General features: G+C 30.5%; 1 protein-coding gene across 3 annotated transcripts in view; it reads left to right on the forward strand.

Annotated features, from left to right (window-relative positions):
• LOC129616479 (reticulon-3-like) overlaps window positions 1-27,540 on the forward strand; it is a 149,840-nt gene that overhangs the window by 102,193 nt on the left and 20,107 nt on the right. For 2 of the 3 annotated variants that reach the window (XM_055532127.1, XM_055532128.1), the window contains exons 4-6: window positions 17,264-17,471; window positions 18,175-18,383; window positions 18,443-18,548. In XM_055532127.1, coding sequence (XP_055388102.1) covers window positions 17,264-17,471; window positions 18,175-18,383; window positions 18,443-18,548 — 523 coding nt within the window. Of the gene's footprint in view, window positions 1-17,263; window positions 17,472-18,174; window positions 18,384-18,442; window positions 18,553-27,540 lie in introns of those variants that run through there. The other variant, XM_055532129.1, reaches the window with a different exon arrangement.

Raw genomic sequence — 27,540 nt, forward strand, 5'->3', positions numbered from 1 at the left:
TCTTCATTTATAGGAGGAATGAAATGTTTCAAAAGTTCGAAGAAAACTTTGAAAATCTGAGTATTTACGGGTTTAAAAAATTTAAATTTTGCTTTACTCTCATAAATTTAGTTTTAATACTGTCTTTTGCTGGCACTTGTTTATTTGAATTTTCACAATGGCTTTCTTTGAAATTTGAACAGAAGCGGTGTTAAAATGTTCAATTTCATTTTCGCCAAGCACGGTAAAAGAAATAACTGATATAAAAATAAAGAAAATTGATACGGATGAATGGCTTACATAAAGGAAATAACTTACTTGCTCTTCTCTTTTTACCGACCGTATTGTGTAAACAATAGGTAAGATATGTGATGGCAACAAATTTTGCATATCGAGTTTTCGGTGGGAACGTAGAAGTGTAAATAAAAATAGTTTATTTACACTTCTCCATAGTAGGGAAGTGTAAATAAACTATTTTTAGCAACCTGTCGGTCTGTCCGTCTGTCGGTCTGTCGGTCTGTGTGTGCACGCGTGTATTTCAAGTTCGGCTGAACCGATTTTGATGAAATTTTATATGTGAGTTTGTTTCCACCATGGCACGGATCGATCAACTTTTGGTATATATCAGATCTGGGGAACTGCACTTTTTAGCGGGCCTGTTCTACATTTTTTAACATTTTGAAGAAAATATTCAACCGATTTACTTGAAATTTTATATATAAGCTCAGCTCGACCGTCCGCAAAAATTCGTATTTTTTGGAAGAAATCAGGCATCGGCAACTAGACGTTTACTACAGGCCAAATATACATTTTTGTGTATATAAAGAGAAATAATCAACCGATTTCATTGAAATTTAATATATGAACTCCTCGTATTAAAACAATGAACATATAAATTTTTTGGAAAGATCAGGGCTCGAAAACGGATCTGCGGGCCGATTTTACATTTTTCACCATTTTGGAGAAAGTATTCAACCGATTTACTTGAAATTTCATATATAAGCTTTGCTCGATCTTACGCAAAAATTCCTAACTTTTAGAAGAAATCAGACATCAGCAACTGGGCGTTTACTACGGGCCAAATATACATTTTTGTGTATATAAAGAGAAATAATCAACCGATTTCATTGAAATTTAATCAGTGTTTGAAATTTTATTACTTATTGATCGCTCACATTTTGTTGCGTATGATACAATACCCAAATAAAATAATGAAGCGAATATACAGCCGCAGCGAAAAACAACTTGTTTGTTTTTTATTCTATTTTTTAAGAGCTTTTTACCATTTAAATAGTATTCCGTGTTAAAAATATATCATTTTTCTCACTTGATATTGTTGTTACAGTAGGGGAAGTAAAATTGAAAAGAAGAAAAAAATCTCGTGAATAAAGAGGAAAAGAATTTGCTTAATTCTCATTTCGTCTGTTGCAAAATTTCTTTTATTTTTTTTATTTTGAAATAGTCTAATTACCAAAGTTTATTCTTTTTTTTGTTTTCAATGGTATTTATTATTTTGAGACGAAATTATAAGAGAGATTTTAATATTTTATTCAATTGGCGTGATACCATTGAAAAATTTTTTAATAAAGTCCAAAAGAAACAGAATCAGAAAACCAATCAGTAAAATATGAACCGTTATTTTATGAGACGTTTATGAGACATTTTGTGTATATTGTAAAGCGATTGTAATTTTTTATTTAGTTGAAGGTTTTCATTTATTTTAATAGCTTTGTGAGTAAAGGTTTGTTTCTTGCTTTTTTTCTTACTTATCAGAAACACATTCTTTTATTTCTTGCTGTTTTTACGGAATTACAAAATATTAAATACACATAAAATAAATACAATGGGCAGACAGAAAAATCGCATTTTAAGAAAATATTTCGACTTTGATGATGAAACCAAGCAAAATACGTGCAATAAATGCACAAAGAAATTGTCTAACAAAGCACAAAATTTACGTAGACACCTTCAGCTGGTACATCCAGAAATCCATGAAGTAATGCTTCTAGAAGAGTTGAAAAATTTAAAAGAAAACGAAAAAACATCAAAAAAGCAAGTCATAAAATATGAGGTTGACCGAAGTGAAATAAAAAAAGCGTTTGTTGATTTGATAGTTAATGGTGGCTGTTCATTTAATTTGATTAATTTGCAAGCATTTCGACAATTAGTGGGTCCTATGCTGAAAGAATTAAATGTTACAATGAATGTAACAAATTTAAAAAAAGAAATAACCTTGTCGACCTCAATGTTAAGAAAAAATATAACTTTAAATTTGAAAAATAAATTATTTTGCTTGAAATTTGATGAGGTTACAAGACTTAACGGATCTGTTCTCGGTATAAATATACAAATTATTAACGGCACTGAAATTGAGATATATACTATAGGAATGGTTGAAATGCATGAAAGCCATACCGCTGAGTATATTAAAAATATAATTTTAGAAAATTTGAAAAAATATGAACTAACTATAGATCAAGTGTATTCAATCACAACAGACAATGGAAGGAATATGCTTAAAGCAAGTTTTCTTTTAAATTTGGAAACAGTGAGTGACGAATTGGATGATTTTGATGGCGAAGAAGAAGAAGACAATAACAATATCCGAATAGACGATGAAAATAATACAAAATTACATAATATAAGTTTCCCTTGGAAGCAGCACTTTTTAGTAAATACCGTTCGTTGTGCAGCTCATACAATTCAACTTTGTATAACTGATTTGCTAAAAGACTTGCAACTGAAAGAAAAAATTAGTATACTACATAATTTAGCAATAAAGTTACGTACGCCAACACACAGAGGTCTCATTAATCAAAATAAATTGAAACAGCCAAAAATAATAACAAAATAATAGACATTTCTACAAGGTGGAACTCATCATTTGACATGGTTTCACGATTACTGGAATTAAAAGATTACTGCATTCGTCATCAAGATATATATTCTGATCTCAATGATACTGAAAATTGGGAGTTTGCAAAAGAATTTATTGAGGTGTGCGAGCCTGTAAAGCAAGCAACAATGGCACTATAGAAAAAGCAACTTCCAATGGGTGATTTTTATAAAATTTGGATTGAGATGAAGGTAAAAGTTAAGCAAAATCACCATACATTATCAAAAACACTATTAAAAATTATAGAAAAAAGAGAAAAGGATCTTTTAGAAAATAAGACGATGTTAGCTTGTTTATATTTAGACCCGCGATTTAACTGTTATTTAAAATTTGAAAATAAACAAATAGCCATTGAGCATTTAAAAAAAGTGTATGATTACAGTGTATGGTTAGAAAATTCGACATCGGAATCCCAACTGAGTGAATCACCATGTTCACCTAATATGTTTGCTTCACAACAATCAACAAATTTTGAATTTTCAAGCTCTTCAAATGCGTGTGACGTAAATGATATAGAATTTTTAATGGCCGAATATTTACAGCAAACGATATCTGGTGAAAGAATCGATATTAATGTTGAACGAAATCAAGCATATAAAGAAATTGAAAATTTTTCACCTGAAAGATTAAATTTTGGTGTTAATATCTTACACTATTGGGAAATGAAGCGTGCTGGATTATCAATATTATCAAAATTGGCAAAAATTGTGCACGCTACTCCAGCTTCGCAAGTAAGCGTTGAAAGATGCTTTTCCTCCTTAAAATTAATTCTTTCCGATAATAGAAATCGTTTGTCAGGAGAAAAATTGGAAGAAATTATTTTGTTACGGTGCAATTCCGACTTCGAATATACAAATTCATATTGATATGAATAAATAATTTCATATTATAATAATTTATTATAATATTATAATAATTTTTGCTTGGAGTATTATAAGTTTAATTAAGTTTATCAAAAACAAATGGAATATGTTTATTTTAAGTTTTCTAGTTAAAAAAATAAAATATTTTTGAGTACTCATATTTTTTATTTAACAAAAAAAAGATACAAAACAAAACATAAAATCCATAAGTTCTATGTTCTATTTACTGAGATGCCATATTCTACACTTATTATTCAATTAATTTTATTAATACAACTTAAAACATAGTTTTTCAATACAGCTTACAGCTTAAATATCCAATATTCATTATTTTTTCAATATTTTAAAAATATGGATACCTATTTTTTAATAAACTTACAGCTTTCATCAGCTTGTGAAATTCTGAGTTTATAAAATGAGATCTCATTTACATTTTTTAAATACGTCTCATAAAGAGAAATACTATATTGTAAAAATATTGATTTTGTCCACTAAAATATAATCCAAAAAAAAAAACCGCTTTATGTTCACTAGATCAAATAACGAAAAAGGAGAAATCGACTTACACTTTTTAATACTAAAAAATATTTCTTATGCATTTTAGCTTCTACAGCGAAATTTATAAGCGAATTAAAACGATGTTGCAAAACAGAACTCTTTTTATTTTCTTCTTTTTTATACTAATGAGAGAACGCTTTATCGCTTTAAAATAATTTAAAAGATCATGTAAAGAAAACAAAAAAAATCGCTGCAAAAAATTTCGTAGATTATTTCTTTTTGTTTTTCGTTTATATTTGGTTTGTGTAAGAAGTCTATATGACAAAATACGTTTACTTTAAATGAGAAGCTATATCAAATTATGTGTTTTCTGTTTTTTATTTTGCGGTGAAATCCATATTTTTACGATAAAGTATTTTTCTTTATGAGACGTTTTAAAAAACTATGAATGAGATCTCATTTAAAGAAAAATTTCAAACACTGAATTTAATACATGAATTTCTGGTATTAAAACAATGAACATGTAAATTTTTTGGAAAGATCAGGCATCGGCAACTAGACGTTTACTACGGGCCAAACATACACTTTTGTGTATATAAAGAGAAATAATCAACCGATTTCATTGAAATTAACATGAATTCCTCATATTAAAGCAATGAACATATAACTTTTTTGGAAAGATCACGGCTCGAGAACTGATTTGCGGGCCGATTTTACATTTTTCACCATATCCACAGAACAAATTGATGGAATTTCTTGAAATTTGATATTTGAGTTCTGGTTGTCACCGAAACTAACTGGCGAGCATTTCAGAGAATTCGGGTAGCACAAAGCGAAACTCTACTAAGAGCCAAATTTACATTTTTCTTAGTATGTTAACTATAAGCTTACTAATGTCCTAAAAATTGGAAAGAAGTAATTAACAGACATTTTTATAATATTCTGTAACACTTTCATTTAACTAGACAATACACAATGCGGTCGGTTATGTGCTGACCACATCAGATTTTTTAATTTTGTTTTCCAAATTTTCCCTTCTGATTTTAGACGAATTCAATAGAGAGTAATTTCTACAATCAAATTTATACAATTAAAATCTTTTTTAAAAATCACAAAATTCTAATGAAGATTTTAGGAAATTGGAAGCACGAATATAGCGGAAAATGAATTGAAAAATCAGTTGATACCTAACTGAATGGAACCTTTCCCATGGCAAATATAATGATACAATTAATATATGGTCATGGATAACCAAATGTATTTAAATTTATATTTTTGTGGGAAATTCTTCTATTGGGTTTTTTTTGGCAATATCTGATAATCTACAAAGTGTATTTTAATGGCTAATAATCTATTAAATAGTATTGTAAATAGTAGTGTAACATTAAATATCATTAAAAAAATTCCCAAAATTTTGTTATGTAAATCTCCATAGTTTTGTGTGAAAGTTTCAGAAACTTTAAATTTTTTTGTTTCAGAATTTTGGCCACTTTTTTAAGCTTTAATTTAAGTCTCCAAAATGATAGAAAATTTTTTACAGCAGATATAGCATAAAAAACATTTCTATGTCAAGATTTTAAGGACCACAACAAAATGTAAAAAATTGTCACTATTTTTATTTTTATTGATTTTAAGTACTCTAATTATCTGAAAAGAAGTTTGCATTTTTAACAACCGTTATTGTGGTAAAAAAATAAAATTTTAAGATTTTCAATTAAATATATAAATTTTAGAGGAAATTCCCCAAGGTTTTACCTCTTTCGAACTTGTTGCTATAAATACTTATTGACTTAAGCTGTTTAAGGATTCCAGAAGTAAAATATAAGAGAAGTTATAAGCAAAAAAGCTTTGGCACATAAAAATTTCGTGAAAATTCGTTATAATCTCTGTATCTCGGAAACAGTTGAGTTTTGACAATTAGTTCAAAACAAACATTTTACTCATTTTTGATGCCATAAATAATGATATAAAATATTGTACGCTTTACTAAATCAACACTGTATATCGAATACACATGTCGGTAATATATTTCATAAAGTATTAATTAGTACGAACATGCATTTTTTTCTTTACAAATTGCTTTATTTCGATACCTTGTTTATATTCCAGCTTTACTACTTGACTTTACAGTTTGTACATTCAAAAATGACGTTTTCAAAGTCAAATAAGCAAAATTTCTTCTTGACTTAAGTGAAACCGACTTCATAGCAAATAACATTTATATAGACATCAAATAGGCTACAAGTATGTACGATTGAAGCAGAAGAGGACATCATAGTATCACAGACATCTTTATATAAGACTTGACAATACACAATTTACTAATACATTCATACGGTGTATTGAAAATTGATTATCGTACTTTTTGTTAAGAAATATATTTTATATTAGGTATTTTCGAAATTAGAAATGTTCATGGTTATGAAAAATAAAAATGATAAAATATATACAGAATTTATTTTATTTCATTTCAATAGTAACAAAATTAAATTTCATGTTCTTACAAACTAGAATAATAAATTACAGGTAGCAAAACATTTTTTAGGTAAAACAAAAATAGTAAATACATACAATAATGGTTTAAAAAAAAATTAAATTCACTTTTTTAATTACCTACATTACATATTTACATACAAAAAATAAAATTTTTATTACATTTTTCTTAAAACTAGTAATATTTAATGAGAAAAGCTATAAATTTTATCATATATGTAAATATACCTATAAATTCACCTAAATTACACTAAATTATTTAATTTTCTTTTATAAGGGATTAAATTACCCACTTATTTAAATTGTTAAAATCTTAAAATTAGTAGGTAACTGATTAAATTATATTTGCCACAGGCAACAGAATAAAATTTAAAGCTCTTACAAATTAAAAATGGTGTTGAATCCCTTTTTCCTAATGCTTGTATCCATCTAACCCTGATTCTTTCGCTCTTTGGCAAAGTATTTACTTTGCCAAATGGTATACCGATAATTATAGGTATAGCATTTACGTTCTCCTTTTCTTGTAGACTATTGCTTCTGCATCCTTCGACGCAACACTTTCCGGGCATTTCTCTTTATATAACGTTAATAATATATACCATAATATTTTATTTAAATATGATTACAATAAAAACTTTAAAAAGCATACAAAATCTTACTAATTTATTAAATATAAATTATAAATCTTCATTTTGTTTAATAACACAAAAAATTAATATAATTATTTACTAAATTTAAATTAAAATTAAACTTTAAACAGCAAATTAATTATTTTACCGCTCAGCGAAACAGCCCTCCCGTACGAAATTTGTATATGGACTAAAAAAATCAGTCATGTGTTACTCTGAATGAAATTTATATATTTGGTTCCATTGCCAATATTTTTGTTTTTCTTATTATTTGTATTATCGCTATGGTCTTTTTCATTAATTTCATCCTTGGTAATATTATTGCTATGGAGATTTATGTTAGTATTACGATTATTATTACTATTATTATTATTATTATTGTTATTATTACTATTGTTATAATTTTTATTGTTATCATTATTATTGCTAACGTTATAGATGTTGCTATTATTATTACTATTATCGTTGTTATCATTATCATTATTATTATTTTTATTATTACTGTTATTATTATTATTATTATCATTGTTACTATTATTGTAATTATAATCGTTATTATTATAATTATAGTTATTTTTATGATTAAAGTTATTTTTATTGTTACTATAAGTATTAGTACTGTTACTATTATTCTTATTATCTTTATTTTTTTTTTACTATTATTATTATTGTTTTTATTATTATCATTTTTATTATTATCATTATAATAAAAAAGTTTATTATTACTATTATTTTTAATATTTTTTATTTTCCTTTTTTTTACTACTGTTATTGTTCCTTTAAGTTCATTGTTACGGGAAAGAAGCTGTCTAGTATTCTTGCCTATGCGAGAAGAATCAGTGCGTGAGGAGTTGTCTATATTTTTACTATTTTGGAAATGAACCTGTTCCTCTTATTATTATGGGTTAGTAAGTATGGGTTTAAGTTTAGAGTGCATTGAAGTATTCGTTTTTTCGTAGCCAACATCACTTCCAATTGAGTCTTAATCCCTAAAATACTGAATACTCACATGCCAAAACTTATGACCAATTATGTCATCAGCTATGGAAGAAGGTACAGTAAATTTTAAAGACTTGTATTTGGGCTTATATTTTAAGTTATTTGGGGTGATATTAGCTATGGTTACATTATCGCACTTAAATTTATTAATTAATAACAACTTAAGGCTACTTACTGTGGTGATCACTGGAAATCTTGAAAAAAATAGGTTCAAACATCGAGGCAAAGAGTTGAGGGAAGATCTAGCGGCTGGTTGCTTGGAAAGCCTGATGCAATTGGTGCAGATTTTTCATTTAAGCAATTAGTAAATTTATATTTTTCATTTGAGCACATTTGAGTTCGTTGGTCAAACACCAGGCATATTTTCAAATATAAATAAAATACAATACAAACAAAAAATTACCGATTCACGTCACACGTGCCTTTTGAATACCTAAATAAGAAAATTGAAAGATTGTACAGTTGTTCCAATTGAAACCTACCCGCAAAGAAATAAAAAAATATCTGATATGGTCAGCACATGCAATTAGTGTAAGATTTTTCATTTGAGCAATTAGTCTCAGCAGCGGCGGACCTGTTGGAACTTGCAGCAGGCTCTGAATAGGTCAATTCATCCTGCAATGATGCACCTTTGCCAGCTATTGGCTTGAAAATAGCAGCCCATGGAGTAACTGTTGAGAAAAGACTCATTACTGCAGGGTTCGTTGGTCTGATACCAGGCATCTTTCGTATTTAAACTTATACAAGTCTGGTTAAACTTATATGCGTCAAAAAATGTATCCAGGCTGGCATCTACCTCAACGTATAATTTGTTCACGTCACCCTTAAGAAAACTAACTGACTCCTTCAAAGACTTCATGCAAGTGCTTTTAGAATCCTTTAGTTTGTGAAGTTTATCATTGAGGGAAAACTCCAGTTTTTTCGTAATTCCTCTAGATCTACTGATGATACCTTCTCGTTTCTGGGTAGTTTGCTTAAAGTGCAGTTGAGGACTTCGTAATCCTTGGCCATTACATTGAAGGATGCCGAATTACTTCTAATAACTTCCGTTCATTTCGCGGCCAGTCCCGTGTACTCATCTTTTTGCTTATTAAGAGATACATTAATTTCTTTGAACAAGTCGCGCAGCTTAGAATGATGGTCCATGCATCTCTCACACACAAAATACTGCGCCAGAAAAGAGGAGTACCACCCTCTAGGAGCACTCAAACAGATCCCATGAAATCTTTTGTTGCAAAATCCATCTGGTACACAGCATATTGAACTATCACAACAGTAGATCAAACTCATCTCGATAGTTATTTTACTCTAGCTTTTAACTTTTAATTACTTTAAATTTTAAGTACAATATAGTTTAGGTGATATGGCAACTTTTATTAAGCAGAAAAAGTTATTAGAATTATTATCAGCTCTTTTTTATTTTTTTTTAATTTTAATTACAATAAACTGCATATTATGTAATTATGTAATTTATATGTATTATATAAATATGTAATCACTCAAGTTTGCAAAAAATTCAAATTCAGAACAATTTTTTTCTTCTTTTGTTCTACAAAAAACTTTTTTTTTTTGTTTTATTTTTACGAAATATGCACTAAGCAGTTTAGGTAGGTCAAAAAAGTAAAAATAAAATTTTGTTATAAAATCGTGAGTAATACTGCTAATTTAATAGTTAATTATTGTTTTTGTTTTTATTGTTTTTCTGTATTATTCAGTGGCAAAGTTAAAGTTTGGTAAATATTATTGCTAGTATTATTGTTATAATGCGTAAAAAGAAACACGACCGTTCTTTTTAAGTGTAGTATGAGAAGTCTTACACAATACATATAAAATTAGAAATATTACACAATGCATGACCGAATACAAATAATAACGAACGACACCTGAAGTAAATGAAGTTTTATTCTATACAAATAAAAGTGACCGAATCAGTTGCCTTCCCAATATAATATACAATACATTAAGTATAAATCAAATTCAATACAAATAAAATTGAACAATATACTAAATAACTTATGGCTACACACAATACAAAAAAGAACGAACGAAAACTGATCAAATATAAATAAAATACAATACAAAAAAAATTGACCGATTCACGTCACACGTGCCTTTTGCCTAACATAAATACAATACAAGCAAATATTATAAAAATGTCTGTTAAATATTTCTTTCAAATTTTTAGGACTTTAGTAAGCTTATAGTTATCATACCTAGAAAAATGTAAATTTGGCTCTTACAAGAGTTTCGCCTTGTGCTACCCGGATTCCCTGAAATGCTCGCCAGTTAGTTTCGGTAGCAACCAGAACTCAAATGCCAAATTTCAAGAAATTCCAGCAAAGCGTTCCGTAGATATGGTGAAAAATGTAAAATCGGCCCGCAGATCAGTTTTCGAGCCCTGATCTTTCCAAAAAATTTTTATGTTTTAATACGGAGAATGTAGATATTAAATTTCAATGAAATCGGTTGATTATTTCTATTTAAATACGCGAAAATGTATATTTGACCCGTAGTAAAAGTCTAATTGCTGATACCTGATTTCTTCCAAAAGTTAGGAGGTTTCGTGGACGGTCCAGGTAAGTTTATATATGAAATTTCAAGTAATTCGGTTGAATCTTTTCTTCAAAATGATGAAAAATGTAAGAACCTTTCCCATGGCAAATATAATGATACAATTAATATATGGTCATGGATAACCAAATGTATTTAAATTTATATTTTTGTGGGAAATTCTTCTATTGGGTTTTTTTTTGGGCAATATCTGATAATCTACAAAGTGTATTTTAATGGCTAATAATCTATTAAATAGTATTGTAAATAGTAGTGTAACATTAAATATCATTAAAAAAATTCCCAAAATTTTGTTATGTAAATCTCCATAATTTTGTGTGAAAGTTTCAGAAACTTTAAATTTTTTTTGTTTCAGAATTTTGGCCACTTTTTTAAGCTTTAATTTAAGTCTCCAAAATGATAGAAAATTTTTTACAGCAGATATAGCATAAAAAACATTTCTATGTCAAGATTTTAAGGACCACAACAAAATGTAAAAAATTGTCACTATTTTTATTTTTATTGATTTTAAGTACTCTAATTATCTGAAAAGAAGTTTGCATTTTTAACAACCGTTATTGTGGTAAAAAAATAAAATTTTAAGATTTTCAATTAAATATATAAATTTTAGAGGAAATTCCCCAAGGTTTTACCTCTTTCGAACTTGTTGCTATAAATACTTATTGACTTAAGCTGTTTAAGGATTCCAGAAGTAAAATATAAGAGAAGTTATAAGCAAAAAAGCTTTGCCACATAAAAATTTCGTGAAAATTCGTTATAATCTCTGTATCTCGGAAACAGTTGAGTTTTGACAATTAGTTCAAAACAAACATTTTACTCATTTTTGATGCCATAAATAATGATATAAAATATTGTACGCTTTACTAAATCAACACTGTATATCGAATACACATGTCGGTAATATATTTCATAAAGTATTAATTAGTACGAACATGTATTTTTTTCTTTACAAATTGCTTTATTTCGATACCTTGTTTATATTCCAGCTTTACTACTTGACTTTACAGTTTGTACATTCAAAAATGACGTTTTCAAAGTCAAATAAGCAAAATTTCTTCTTGACTTAAGTGAAACCGACTTCATAGCAAATAACATTTATATAGACATCAAATAGGCTACAAGTATGTACGATTGAAGCAGAAGAGGACATCATAGTATCACAGACATCTTTATATAAGACTTGACAATACACAATTTACTAATACATTCATACGGTGTATTGAAAATTGATTATCGTACTTTTTGTTAAGAAATATATTTTATATTAGGTATTTTCGAAATTAGAAATGTTCATGGTTATGAAAAATAAAAATGATAAAATATATACAGAATTTATTTTATTTCATTTCAATAGTAACAAAATTAAATTTCATGTTCTTACAAACTAGAATAATAAATTACAGGTAGCAAAACATTTTTTAGGTAAAACAAAAATAGTAAATACATACAATAATGGTTTAAAAAAAAATTAAATTCACTTTTTTAATTACCTACATTACATATTTACATACAAAAAATAAAATTTTTATTACATTTTTCTTAAAACTAGTAATATTTAATGAGAAAAGCTATAAATTTTATCATATATGTAAATATACCTATAAATTCACCTAAATTACACTAAATTATTTAATTTTCTTTTATAAGGGATTAAATTACCCACTTATTTAAATTGTTAAAATCTTAAAATTAGTAGGTAACTGATTAAATTATATTTGCCACAGGCAACAGAATAAAATTTAAAGCTCTTACAAATTAAAAATGGTGTTGAATCCCTTTTTCCTAATGCTTGTATCCATCTAACCCTGATTCTTTCGCTCTTTGGCAAAGTATTTACTTTGCCAAATGGTATACCGATAATTATAGGTATAGCATTTACGTTCTCCTTTTCTTGTAGACTATTGCTTCTGCATCCTTCGACGCAACACTTTCCGGGCATTTCTCTTTATATAACGTTAATAATATATACCATAATATTTTATTTAAATATGATTACAATAAAAACTGATGACAAATAATAACAAACGACACCTGAAGTAAATGAAGTTTTATGCTATACAAATAAAAGTGACCGAATCAGTTGCCTTCCCAATATAATATACAATACATTAAGTATAAATCAAATTCAATACAAATAAAATTGAACAATATACTAAATAACTTATGGCTACACACAATACAAAAAAGAACGAACGAAAACTGATCAAATATAAATAAAATACAATGCAAAAAAAATTGACCGATTCACGTCACACGTGCCTTTTGCCTAACATAAATACAATACAAGCAAATATTATAAAAATGTCTGTTAAATATTTCTTTCAAATTTTTAGGACTTTAGTAAGCTTATAGTTATCATACCTAGAAAAATGTAAATTTGGCTCTTACAAGAGTTTCGCCTTGTGCTACCCGGATTCCCTGAAATGCTCGCCAGTTAGTTTCGGTAGCAACCAGAACTCAAATGCCAAATTTCAAGAAATTCCAGCAAAGCGTTCCGTAGATATGGTGAAAAATGTAAAATCGGCCCGCAGATCAGTTTTCGAGCCTTGATCTTTCCAAAAAATTTTTATGTTTTAATACGGAGAATGTAGATATTAAATTTCAATGAAATCGGTTGATTATTTCTATTTAAATACGCGAAAATGTATATTTGACCCGTAGTAAAAGTCTAGTTGCTGATACCTGATTTCTTCCAAAAGTTAGGAGGTTTCGTGGACGGTCCAGGTAAGTTTATATATGAAATTTCAAGTAATTCGGTTGAATCTTTTCTTCAAAATGATGAAAAATGTAAAACAGGCCCTCTAAAAAGTGCAGTTCCCGAGGCTTGACGTATCCCAAAAGTTGATCATCCGTGCAATGGTGGAAGTAAACTTACATATAAAATTTCATCAAAATCGGTTCAGCTGAACTTGAGATACACGCGTGCACACACAGACCGACAGGTTGCTAAAAATAGTTTATTTTCACTTCCCCACCATGGAGAATATATTCCCATTGAAAACTCGATATGCAAAATTTGTTGAAATCACATTACATAATATCTATTGTATATATAATATCGGTAAAAAGATACCATTGAACAGAGCTGTCATTTATCTTATATATTGGATAAAAAATTTGAAAAATTATAATAACTATGATCGCTTTTTTATCTAAATAAAAGAAAAAACAAAAAAAATCATTTTTATAAGTTAACGTTATCAGTTTTGTTTGATAACTTTACTGAACAATTCTAAACAATATTATTAACTATAAATATTAACACATATAAACCTTAATGATCTGAAACAGTATAATTTCCTCACTCTGTAAAGAAAAATATATTTCATTTCATCATTTCTTAGAAAACTGTGATTATACAAAAAACAGATCAATTTGAAATATTTGATTGTATGCTAAATTTTATCAAACACAAACTCATTTTGCTTAAAAAAAATCGGGTCCTAGTAAATTATGTTACCCGATGTAATTAAAAACTTAATAAAATTACAAATTATGAATTAATAAAAGCACTATAGAATAAATATTTCTTTTAATTATTGAAATGAATAAAATTTGCATGTACATATATGGTGTAAAAAAAAATTTTGCAAATGGGAATAACAATTAACTTTACATCTTTTTCTTTTGCTCACTTGTTATAGTTTTTTTTATAAGTTAATAACTTTATTTTTTTTACACTTATTAAATATTTTAAGATTTTTTATTTACAAACTGCACTATTTTGTAAATAAAAAAGGAAAATCTTGTTTACATTTTGAATGGCAGCGCGTAATTTTATAAGAAAAAAAAAACAGTAATATTTGGCATTTAATGTTAATTTCAGTTTGACAGTGCTCGGAGCAAAGAAAGAGACTTACCTGGAGTTTTTCGTTTCACTATGTCTTTTTTCACGATTGTTTAGGGAGTGTAAGCGAGATACAAACAAAGATGCTCATTCCTTTAGTATTTCTAATTCGTTGATCCAATTCAGCGTGTTTTTGTTTTATTGCTTAACAGTATTTGTAAAGCCTTTTTTGGGATGTCGTCGTGCCTACTACTTTTTGTCTCTATCTATCGCTTTTTTCATAAGTTGTCTCAATTTAAAAAAATTTAAATTTTTATTTCTAAAAAATAATTTTTATTCAAGTTTTTTATAAACCTATTACAATTTTTTTTATAAATGCCCGTATTACAAAGAAATACAAAAAGAAATCCCATAAAAAAACTGCTGAAAACAAATGAAATAAAAAATGAATATCAGATGACCATTTAAAAAGTAAAAAGTTTTGTTAGGAATAACTTGAATTAGAAGGCTGATTTTGAAAAAAAAAAATTGTTAAAAAATGATCGAGCTTTTTGAACAATGTCAAAGTATGTTCTATAACTATACAACTTCTTTTAGTTGATTTGTTTGAAGGTGTAGCAAACTTTTTACATGGGATTGGGTTTTGTAATTTATATTATATAGTATGTTGCGAAGAAGGGGAACCAGCGGCCACGAAGTTGCATTGAGAATCCGCGGGTTTTTATGCGGTAAATTTTAAATATACAATTACTTTAAAGTTCAATTACCTAAAAATATTCAATTACTTCAATCACTTGACCTTTTAAATAGTAATAACTTTCAAGTAAAAAACAAATCAAAATACCTCACTTAAATATAGTCTTACTTGAATTACGTATATTAAACAATGAATTTGACAGTTTTTTTTTGTTATTTATGTTTAATTATTTACTTTTCATTCAATTGCTTTTTTGTGTTATTAATTTAATTTTTTTAACTTTTGTACGTATTTATGTATACATGTATAAACAAATATTCGACTTGAAAATAAAAAAAACTGAATTTGGGATAAATAAAAACTGAATTTAAAATAAAAAAAATTGAATTTGCACATCAATAACAATACAAAAGATACATGTATGGGTATTTGAACCTTATGCGGCCTCCTTAGTTTTTTTTATTTTAAATTTGGTTTTTGGTTAAACCTACCTCTAATGGTTTAGAATAAGGAATGAAATAATTACTCTTTTCTTCGCACGCAATAAAGGTTAAAATAAATAAACAATATATCTTTTATTAATTTAGTACTAATAGATACATACATATATAATTAAAATATTTTTTTTTTTTCCTTCTTCACTCCTAGGAGTGAGTCTGGCTAATGTATGATATCTATGATGCTCTAGTTTCTATAGTCATAGAGAGTTAGCTAGGTAGGTGACTAGTCTACCGTAGTTTTTATTTATATTAAATATTTCAGTTTATTAATATTTACTGTTTATTTTTCTTAGTCTTTAGTATCGAATATTATGAACATTTGAAAATTACTTGTATAATATTTTATTAGTATTTGCATATTAAGTTATATAATATTGAATATAATTTTCATAGTGACCTGACCGGGGTTTGAACCCGAGACCCTTCGTTTAAAGGGCCGGTGCCATAACCACTGCACCAATGGTCAGATAATTAAAATATTACTAGTACTTTATTAGATATTAATAAAATATTAATAATTTATTATTAGTACTTTAATAATATCATTTTTGAATTTTTGAATAAAAAAAAATGAATTGATTTTTTTTTTAATATATGTATGTATATATGTATGTACATACAAAATATGTATATACAGTTTAAAATGTTGATTGAACCAATTATGTAATCAAGAGTGTTGTTTTCATACATTGTAATAAATCTACTGCTTTTCTATGAGGTGGAGCGGTACCGATTTGAAATGTAAAACGGGAATACTATTACCAAGTGCCGACTATTTTGAAATATATAAGTAGGTAATATATATGCATATGTTTTTTGTACACAATTTTGTTGTTCAAATTCAAGTTAAGTTCCAAATTTTTTATTTTATTAGAAAATATGTGTAGTAAATTGTTGTTTCTTTTACTTAGTGGACTTACCCTACATATATCTTCATATTGCTACTTGTATCTTCAAACAAACTACACACATCTTGCTTGTAGCGTATAACGCATGCTTATTTTTTTATTAATACGTGGACATTACAAGTAGACGATTTCAATGGTAAATAAAAATTTTAAAAATCAGAACGTGAGTTATAAAGCTCAAATTTCAAGTGATATAACAGGTAAATCATAGGCCATCATGTATTAATCCGTGCTATAAATTATGTGTATTCAATTTAATTTTTTTTAAATTGACACATTCTTGATAATATTTGTACATATATCACCAGCTGCTTTCATTTGAAAACAATTGATCATTTTTATACAAGTAAAAATAATTTTTGATTTAATAAGAATAGTAATTTGAATTCTGAGCTCAGTATATGAAAATATTTTTTTATTAAAATAATTTTTTTTTATTTCAGTCGAATCACTAATTTATTGGCGAGATGTAAAAAAATCAAGCCTAGTTTTTGGTATAGGTATGGTTGTATTGTTGGCAATATCATGTTATTCCGTAATTAGTGTTATTGCTTATTCAGCACTAATTTCACTCTCTGGAACAATTGCCTATCGAATTTACAAAAATTTATTGGCCGCGGTACAAAAAACTTCAGATGGTCATCCATTCAAGTAAGTTTAATTGCTTTAACATTTAACATACATAAATAAATTAAACTTTGATACCAAAAAAAAATCTTTTATATGTATGACAAAAATCGAATACATATATGCATATGTATATTATATGCGTATATAATATACATATGCATCAATGCATGTATTTATATACACATCTTAATCATAGGAAGTAAATTACAAATTTTCTGTTATGGACTTATATTAATATGTATGCATGTAATGTACTTATATTAATAAACAAATAAAATGTGTAATAATTATAAATAAATAATGCTTATAAAATTTAATAATATATGAAAATAATTATGATTTATAAGATAGTATTCGGATATTAATAAAATTTAATTTTGAAATACAATACACAAAATTGTCTCTAAGTTTTATTTAAGTTAACCTATAATTAATTACATGCATATATAGAACATAAACATATGTATATAATAAAGAACATAAACATATATACAACATACATATGTGCTATCTTGCTTTTTCATACAGAGTTATAATTTAAAAAAAAAACAAAACCTTTATAAAATAAACACATACTTATGTATATGTTACTCACGATATCTCTTGAATAATTTACAAATTTAACATTTACACGTTTGACTTTTTAATCTATAGATATTTTCCACCATATTTAAGCTTAACTGTTATGTCACACATTTTTATTCAACCAAATATTATTTTTCAGGGAGTATCTTGATTGGGATATAAATTTGTCACAAGAGAAAGTACAGAATATATGTACCATTTTTGTAGCTCATTTAAATGCTTTTATCACCGAAATAAGGCGACTGTTTCTGGTTGAAGACCTAGTGGACTCACTCAAATTTGGTGTTATATTGTGGGTCTTAACGTATGTTGGCTCCTGGTTTAATGGAATGACCCTTGTAATATTGGGTATGATAATTGATTGAAAAAAATACATTAACAATATTAAATTAATAGTATTATTTTAGCATACATATCTATTTTTTCATTGCCAAAAATCTACGAACAAAACAAACAAATTATTGATCAAAATTTAGATATTGCAAGGTTTAAACTTTTGGAAATTACAGACAAGTAAGTATCTAAAGATAAGAAACGAACTATAATTAACTACATGATTTTTACCAAATTATTTTTTGTTTCGTATTGTACTTTTACCAATTCTAAGATTTGATGTCAACTTGAATTTAGATACAATCATAAGCCAAATTAGGACTGTTTTTAGTAGTGTTTATGGAAGTGTCCACATAAAGTCAAATTCAAATTAACTTAATAGATTTCTGCAGAATAAATAATTTAGTATGCGCAATAGACGCTAAATTATTCTGCAAAAACCTTTCAAGTTGATAAAAATTAATTAAAACGTTACTTTTCCTGAACTATATTTTTTCATATCCTTATTTACTTTTAAAGAATTATGAACGAATGACGGGTTACCAACTTGATCGCTTTAGTCACTTTAATTTTAACCAGATTAAAGTGATTTATCAAACTTAAAGATAGAATTACATTTATTGAAGCTTTTATTTTTTTCGGAACGGAAGTTATAAGTAAAAAAGTAAAATAGAAATTTCGTGAAAATGCGTTAAAACTTCTGTATCTTGCAATCCGTTGAAATTTGTCAACTGATTCCAAAAAAAAATTTTACCCATTTACCCTTTACTGACCCACCCTGAATATTTTATTATGAATTTTTACTAAAACTTAATGTTTGTTTTCAAAAATGAACTTCATTATTTAATTTTTTAAATTTGGTAGTTATTTAATTACTAAATTCAATTGAAGTTAATAAATTGTTTGATTTACAAAATTATTTCTTTTATAAATTATTATTTTAAGCATTATTTTACAAATAATATGTAATTGTATTATTGCACCGCCACGGTACCAGTGTATACTCTTTGGCCATCAACTTCTTAATGATGAGTATTTTCTCATGATTGGAGATCTAGAGTACATTGTGCCGAACTTTGATTTTCTGAAAATTAATTGTTTAATGAGGTCTCTTGCACTCGACGATTCATGAAAATCTTCAACTTCTGAACATGTATCATTATCTAAGTTTTTCTATGGTTTTATTTTCTTCGCGCTAGTTTCTGTGATATTACAAGCCTCATGATCTTCTTTCTTTGATGGCAATAAGCCTGTACGGACCTAAGAACAAAGGCTTAATTTTGAAAACTACCAAATTGAACCCTCTATATTGCGACTAATTCGTTGATTTGGTATTTCTTTACCTATTTTCTTTCTTATTGAAATTTTGTTTACCTTCTTGCATCTTTTTAACTTTTTTTTGCTTGATCTCGCTGATTTTGACATGCATCGGAAAATTGCTGGGGTAGTTTTTCTTCAATTATTTCTAAAATTTTTACTTCTTTCTGGTTTTTCATTTGGCATCCTACAACAACTCAAACGGTATAGTTTTGATTGCACGATCATAGGTTGAACTGATGAACTGTTTTGCGTAGGTATACCATTTATCATGTTGATTAATTGCTAGTTTCGGTAGGGCTGGTATTACTGTTGAATGCGTTTTTTTTTCATTTGTTCGTTTCCTCGTGATATGCCAACATTTAGAGAATGTAATTTTGTACCCAAACGTTTCACCTATTAACTCGTCTTTCTGAATAGATTCCTTACTTTTAAGAAGAACAATCGTAGAAACTTTGAAAATAAGTTGATGATTGAAAGGATACGCTTATAATGTTTTCGTGTAATTTTCATCGAACCTAAGTGATCTAAATTAGATGTTTTAAGTCGACGCTCTTTTTTGGGAATCGGATCGAACTGCCTCAGCTTCAAACTTTTTCCAGTCAGCTAGAATACATCTCTTTTAACTATAATTTCGCTGAAACGTGCTTGCAAATCTGTAATGTAAAAGACCTTTTCATTAATTTTTTATTTTTTTATGATGAAAGTGTTCCTTTTCGTGTACTTCTTTTATTATATAATTTTTCTTTTTATCTGGAACGGCAAATAGTAAGTTATTTTAATATTTTTATGCAATATATTATTTTGTGTCTAGATGGCGCATTTTGTAGCCTGCTCAGTGTTCGAATAAGAAGTAGTCGAATAATAATACCCATCAGGCAATCCTAGTTGTTAGATCTTTTTTTTTTATTGTACCTTCGAATGCCTTGCAGTCTGCTATTAATTTAAATTTCTGTGCTTGTATAATTTGTGACGTTTTGCGTCACCCGTTTTCTTATTCAAGTAATATACCGGATGTAGATTATCATCTTCAACTTTTTTTTTAAATACCACTGCGACATTGCCATCTTATGCGTGCGTTTGTAATCACGTGTACACTCCATACTCGAAAATTTTCAGAACCGTTTACACATTAAATCTTCCTTTAATTTATTAAATGCCATAAGATCTTTGCGCCAATCCTAGAATGAATTATTTTCTTCAGCAAATTCGTAAGTGATTGAGTTTAATGCTCATTCATTTTGCTATGAATTTATACAATTCATTTTGCTATGAATTTCAGGAAGTTCATCTGGCACAGAAAGGTTTTGCACTTCGTTTGTTTTAAGTGATTCGTCTAAATTTGAATAATCTGTCGAATGAAAATTCTGAGTGACAAACTTGGCGAATGCAATCAAAAATCAAAATAATACATATGTACTTGTGCTTTTTTTTTGGATATTATAGCATTTAGAGGAAAAATCTAAACATATACCAATATTTTTTACAATAATTATTGTAAAAAATTATTGTAAAAAATATTGGTTGTTTAATATTAATTTAAGCGTGAAGAAAACGACCCAAAAACAATTCGAGCATTTAAATTGTTTTTGCAAAACAAACAAAAAAAATGTACATTATGTGTGATATTAACCTTATTGTTTTCGGTTGGTTTTCTGATGTCTTACGGTAGCAATATTTTGGACCTGGCAAATGAAAGCATTCGCTGATCATAGTATAAAATATCATTCGATTCACCTAATCTATTCGACTCGCTTAGTCATTTGCTTCGCCAAACATAATAAGGGTATAAATCGCTCATCCTAATTATATGCAATCCTTAATGAAATAGTTTCATACATATATGAAAAAAAAAATCTGATGTGGTCAGCACATAACCGACCGCATTGTATATTGCCTAGTTAAGTGAAAGTGTTACAGAATATTATAAAAATGTCTGTTAAATACTTCTTTCCAATTTTTAGGACATTAGTAAGCTTATAGTTAACATACTTAGAAAAATGTAAATTTGGCTCTTAGTAAAGTTTCGCTTTGTGCTACCCGAATTCCCTGAAATGCTCGCCAGTTAGTTTCGGTAACAACTAGAACTCAAATATCAAATTTCAAGAAATTCCATCAATTTGTTCTGTGGATATGGTGAAAAATGTAAAATCAGCCCGCAAATCAGTTCTTGAGCCCTGATCTTTCCAAAAAAGTTATATGTTCATTGCTTCAATATGAGGAATTCATATATTAAATTTCAATAAAATCGGTTGATTATTTCTCTTTATATACACAAAAGTGTATGTTTATCCCGTAGTAAACGTCTAGTTGCCGATGCCTGATCTTTCCAAAAAATTTACATGTTCATTGTTTTAATACGAGGAATTCATATATTAAATTTCAATGAAATCGGTTGATTATTTCTCTTTATATACACAAAAATGTATATTTGGCCCGTAGTAAACGCCCAGTTGCTGATGCCTGATTTCTTCCAAAAGTTAGGAATTTTTGCGTATGATCGAGCAAAGCTTATATATGAAATTTCAAGTAAATCGGTTGAATACTTTCTTCAAAATGGTGAAAAATGTAAAATCGGCCCGCAAATCCGTTTTCGAGCCCTGATCTTTCCAAAAAATTTATATGTTCATTGTTTTAATACGAGGAGTTCATATATTAAATTTCAATGAAATCGGTTGATTATTTTTCTTTATTTACACAAAAATGTATATTTGGCCCGTAGTAAACGTCTAGTTGCCGATGCCTGATTTCTTCCAAAACATACGAATTTGCGGACGGTCGAGCTGAGCTTATATATAAATTTTCAAGTAAATCGGTTGAATATTTTCTTCAAAATGTTCAAAAATGTAAAACAGGCCCGCTAAAAAGTGCAGTTCTCGAGGCCTGATATATACCAAAAGTTGATCGATCCGTGCCATGGTGGAAACAAACTTACATATAAAATTTCATCGAAATCGGTTCAGCCGAACTTGAGATACACCCGTGCGTACACAGACCGACAGACCGACAGGTTGCTAAAAATAGTTTATTTACACTTCCCTACTATGGAGAAGTACGTTCCCACCGAAAACTCGATATGCAAAATTTGTTGCCATCACATAACCTACCTATTGTTTACACAATACGGTCGGTAATAATTTAAATAGTGTAGTAGGTTGTTTTTAGAAGCAGCATTTATACTCGTTGAATGGAAAAGTGCTACAATACAAACCATTGGTTTGACCCAATTTTATCATAAATGAATCCTGATTTTATATTTAAATTATGTTAGTATATCCAACTTTCATATTGCAACCAAACAATTGTTTGTTTGAAATTGATCAAATAATCACCCTGTTGTTTGGGGTTATCCCGATTGTCTTATTACTATGTGATAGCAAAGCAAACCACATCCTAAGTCGCGACGTTTTATAGCGCATGAATCGGAGGACGAATTGATTTCAAATGATTGAATTCACGGTTGTAAAGGAACTTTTATCGTGACGAAACAAGATCCAGTCATTAAAGTTCGTAGATTTTCGTAGATTCTAAGGGAACCGAGTGGGACAGGAGCATCCCCCCAAGCCACCGCAGCCATTTTTGACTTATTGTAGCCACCCCACTCTCCCGTCTATAATATCGCCGTCCCAATCACAAAGCCGGCGATATCCCTAAGGGAGTTGGACAATAGTTCCCGAACACTTAGAGACCCATGTCCAAGACAATTGCGGCGCCGAACAGCCAGTGCCGGACAGTCGCAGAGAATGTGCACGGCGGTCTCATCGCCACCCCCACAAAATCTGCACAGGGGGGAGCCCGACTTCCCCAGCCTGTGCAGGTGGTATTTCACCGGGCAGTGCCCCGTGAAGAAATTCGCTATAGTGCGAACCCGGCTCCTGCTCATCCCCAGCAACTCCGCAGCGAATCCGCCGGAGCACGCCGGAACAAACACCTTCGCATGACGGCACCCTTTCGTGTCCCGCCAGTGACGACTGCATTCCGCCGCGAGTAGGCAGGCAAGCCTGGCCCCCACGGCGGAAGAAGGCAGACCACAGAAAGGCAGCGGCTGCACAAAGGCAGCCCCAGATCCCCTCCGCGCCAACTCATCGGCAACTTCGTTGCCCGCATGGCCACTATGGCCCGGCACCCAAATGAGCATCACTCTGTTTTTCGATGCCAATTCCATAAGTGCAGCAAGGCCAGCAGTGCAGCCCTGCTGTCCGAGAACACATAGATGGTGCGGTTTCTATACCCCCTTTCCAAATTGATTCTCAGACAGATTTCTATTGCATGTATTTCGGCCTGGAACACTGTGCAATACGGGTCAAGGGTTGCATATACACGCGTGTCCGGGCGGACACCGTATACGCCCGAGCCCACCCCCGACTCCGTTTTGGACCCGTCCGCATACCACACGCTCGAACCCGACCTAAGTACCGGACCACCCCGATCCCACGTCCATCGATCAGGAAACAGAACCCTGTACTTGTGGTCGAAGTTGTACCGCGGCAGACAGGTATCTGACATGGTTATCCTAAGAATCGGATCGCCCTCAATGAAGTCTCTGTGAGTTCTGTGGGCCAACTTTAGCCCTGCCCCGTCCTCGCCAGAGAGAAGTCGGTAAGTCACCAGCCGAGCTTCCTTCAATATATGGAGGTGCAGTGGCGGCAATCCGATCATCACCTCCAATGCAGCGGTGGGAGCCGTCCGCATCGCCCCGGTCACTCCCAGGCAGGCCAGCCTCTGTAGCTTTTCCAGCTTGGCCCGCACACCCGCCTGCTGAGCCTTACGGCACCATACAATCGACGCATAGGTGACGATGGGCCTAGCAAGGGCCGTATATAGCCACAGTGCTATTCTGGGACTAATTCCCCAGGTCCCCCCGATGAAACTCCTACACGTCCACAAGGCCGCCGTAGCTCTCCCGATAACTCTATCGATATGGGTATTCCAAGAGAGACGATCATCCAGGGTTACCCCCAGATACTTCACCTCCCTCGAGTAACTAATACGTTCGCCAAACAGAATTGGGCTCGTTAATCTGTCCCTGCTTCTGCGTCTGGTGAAAGCGACCAAAGTGCTCTTGCTTGGATTTATATTTAACTCAACGCCTTTGCACCACCTTTCCACAACACGTAAATTTTGCTGTAGAAGATCAGAAATAGTGCTCTCAAATTTTCCCCGCACGACGAAGGCCACATCGTCAGCGTATCCCCAGACACGCGCCCCGGAGCCCCTGAGAGCAGCTATTAGATCATCCACTACAATGGACCACAGGAGGGGCGAAAGAACCCCGCCCTGCGGACATCCTTTTGCAGCGGAGATGAAGAGTATATCGTCAGCTATGGTGGACTTAATAATCCTATCCTGTAGCATCCGATTGACCCATCTGCTAGTCGTCGCATCAATCCCTCGTTTGTGCAGCGACTCACAGATGACATGATATGGGGTGTTGTCAAAAGCTCCCTCTATATCAAGGAAGCAGCCAACTGCTACCTCCCGCACCTCCAGTGAGTTTTCAAGGACTCCCACCAGACTCTGCAGAGCGAGTACAGTAGACCTTCCCGACTGATAGGCGTATTGAGATTCATGCAAGGGATTGCTTCCCAGTGCACCGTCCCGTATAAATCTATCAATCACTTTTTCCATTGCTTTCAATAGAAAAGAAGTAAGGCTGATTGGACGGAAAGACCTTGGGTGGTTGCTTGGTCGCTTACCCACCTTCGGAATATACGTCACTTTAGCCACCCTCCATGCCTGAGGGACGTAACCCCACGCATAGCTGGCGCGAAAAATTCCCAACAGTGCTCTAGCGATATGTTGGAAACCCCTCTGCAAAAATGCAGGATATATCCCGTCATCACCTGGAGATTTGAAGGGCCTGAAAGAGAAAACAACCCATCTAATCCTGCCCATCGTGAAGACTTGACGGGATCGTTGCCAGTCATCCCTCCTGGGACAGGGTGCCCCCGGTTCAATGACGGCATTTGAGTGATTCCGAAGAATCTCCGAGTCAGGAAAGTGCGTTGACGCCATAAGCTCCAACGTCTGCCTTCCGTTCTCAGTCATGGAGCCATCAGGACGTTCCATTAGGCCCAACCTGCTAGCATACTTTTTGGAAAGCACCCTGTGAAGACGCGCACTGCTGGGGAGTTCATCAATGCCCTTGCAGAACGCCCTCCACGAGGTTCTCTTCGCTTTCCTAATTTCTTTATTGTATTTTGTGAGTGAGTCCTTATACTCTTCCCACGAACCTGACGCTTTGGCCTTATTGAATAGTCATTAAAGTTGCGAATATGTGTAAGAAATATATTTACGCCAAAAGCCATTACAAATTATTTTTTTTTTTTTTGAAAAAAAGTCAACTAAAGTGACATCTTGAATTGATAGATGGTACTAATTAATTTCACATCCAATAGCACTTTTGAAAACTTTTCGAATCCGAATTTGTTACATAGTAGGCTTCCAGATAAGTAGTTTTTGACGACACAACTTATTCAAGTTATTTCTTTTTTAGATTTTGTAAGCCTTCTAATTCTTCGATTCTTTTACCTTCTACGTCAACTTTTATTTTAGCGGGAAAGCACGAATATGCATCGTAATTTGTGTCTTTATCATAATTTTCGGAAGTAATTTTTTTAATTTTCAGGTTGCCATTATGTATGTATGTTGACACTGGCTTATTGTAGCAAATTCATACCTATAATCATATCCGATTTCATGTAATTGTCGTAGATAGAATGAATTTCAATATCATCATATAAATCGTGGTCTATTCCGATTGGAAACACGCATGATTCTTTTGTGTTAATTTTACCTCCCAGTCGTGCAATCTGGACATAAAGGCAACCTGAAAAAGAACTTTTCAGGTCGCATTTATGTATGCTAACAGTAGCTCGCTGTAGCAAATTCATACGTATAATCATATTCGGTTTCATGAGATTGTCATCGACAAAATGGATTTCAATATCATCATATTATAAATCGTTCTCCGTTTCGATTGCAAACACGCAAGTGTTAGCTTTACTTCTTCTTGTGTTAAATTTACCACCCAGGTCTACTATGGTAATAGGCAAATTTGTAAGAAGAAAACTTGAATTTATTAATATGAACGTTGAAGAATGTTATTATATTACATTCTTTTACATATTAAACAGATATTAGTGTCAATCAAATCTTATATTATTAATTTTGACTTTTATAAGCATATTTGCTTTAGGTACTCACATCATGTGCATAGAACTCGTATTTATTTCTTGTATCGCAATTAAACCTTCTTTTTAATCTATAACATTTGACTTAGGTTCTCTTGGTTTTTGGGAACTGTTATAAAATTCAGATACTTTTTGAGAAAAATAAAATTATCTTCTTGTTTGCTGAATGTTTGATACTATTTTTGGCATAAGAAATAATCGACATTGCCAATGTAAATAGGCTTGGAAAGCAATATTTATCATGTGAAAAAATTACTCCTAACGCGATTCGTTGTCACGTTTTTGCTTTCTGTTAATTTTGCGGGTACCTAAGCGGACGTAACTTTCTCCACACAATAAAGTTAAGCAGCACCTATAAGCGACCTTTTGCAAAATACAAATTTCTAAATTTCATTCTACCCAAATACACTGCGATATTCGAATTTTGATAACAATTTTCTTATATCTTCCGTTTCTGCTTCGGAACTGTATAACGTTTTCTATATCATTAAAATTAATTATTATACCTGGATGTAAGTTAAAACATTCATATAACATTTTCCTCTATCTCATAGTTTTGGCTATAAGACGTGTTAAATTTGTTTAAAAAACTTGCGAAAAATGCGATTTAAAAACTAATTGTTTTACAAACAGTATTAAACTATATTATTGCATGATCACGG

This window comes from Condylostylus longicornis, unplaced genomic scaffold, assembly GCF_029603195.1.
Source record: "Condylostylus longicornis isolate FDR11 unplaced genomic scaffold, ASM2960319v2 ptg000223l, whole genome shotgun sequence".
Classification (NCBI taxonomy): Eukaryota; Metazoa; Arthropoda; class Insecta; order Diptera; family Dolichopodidae; genus Condylostylus; species Condylostylus longicornis.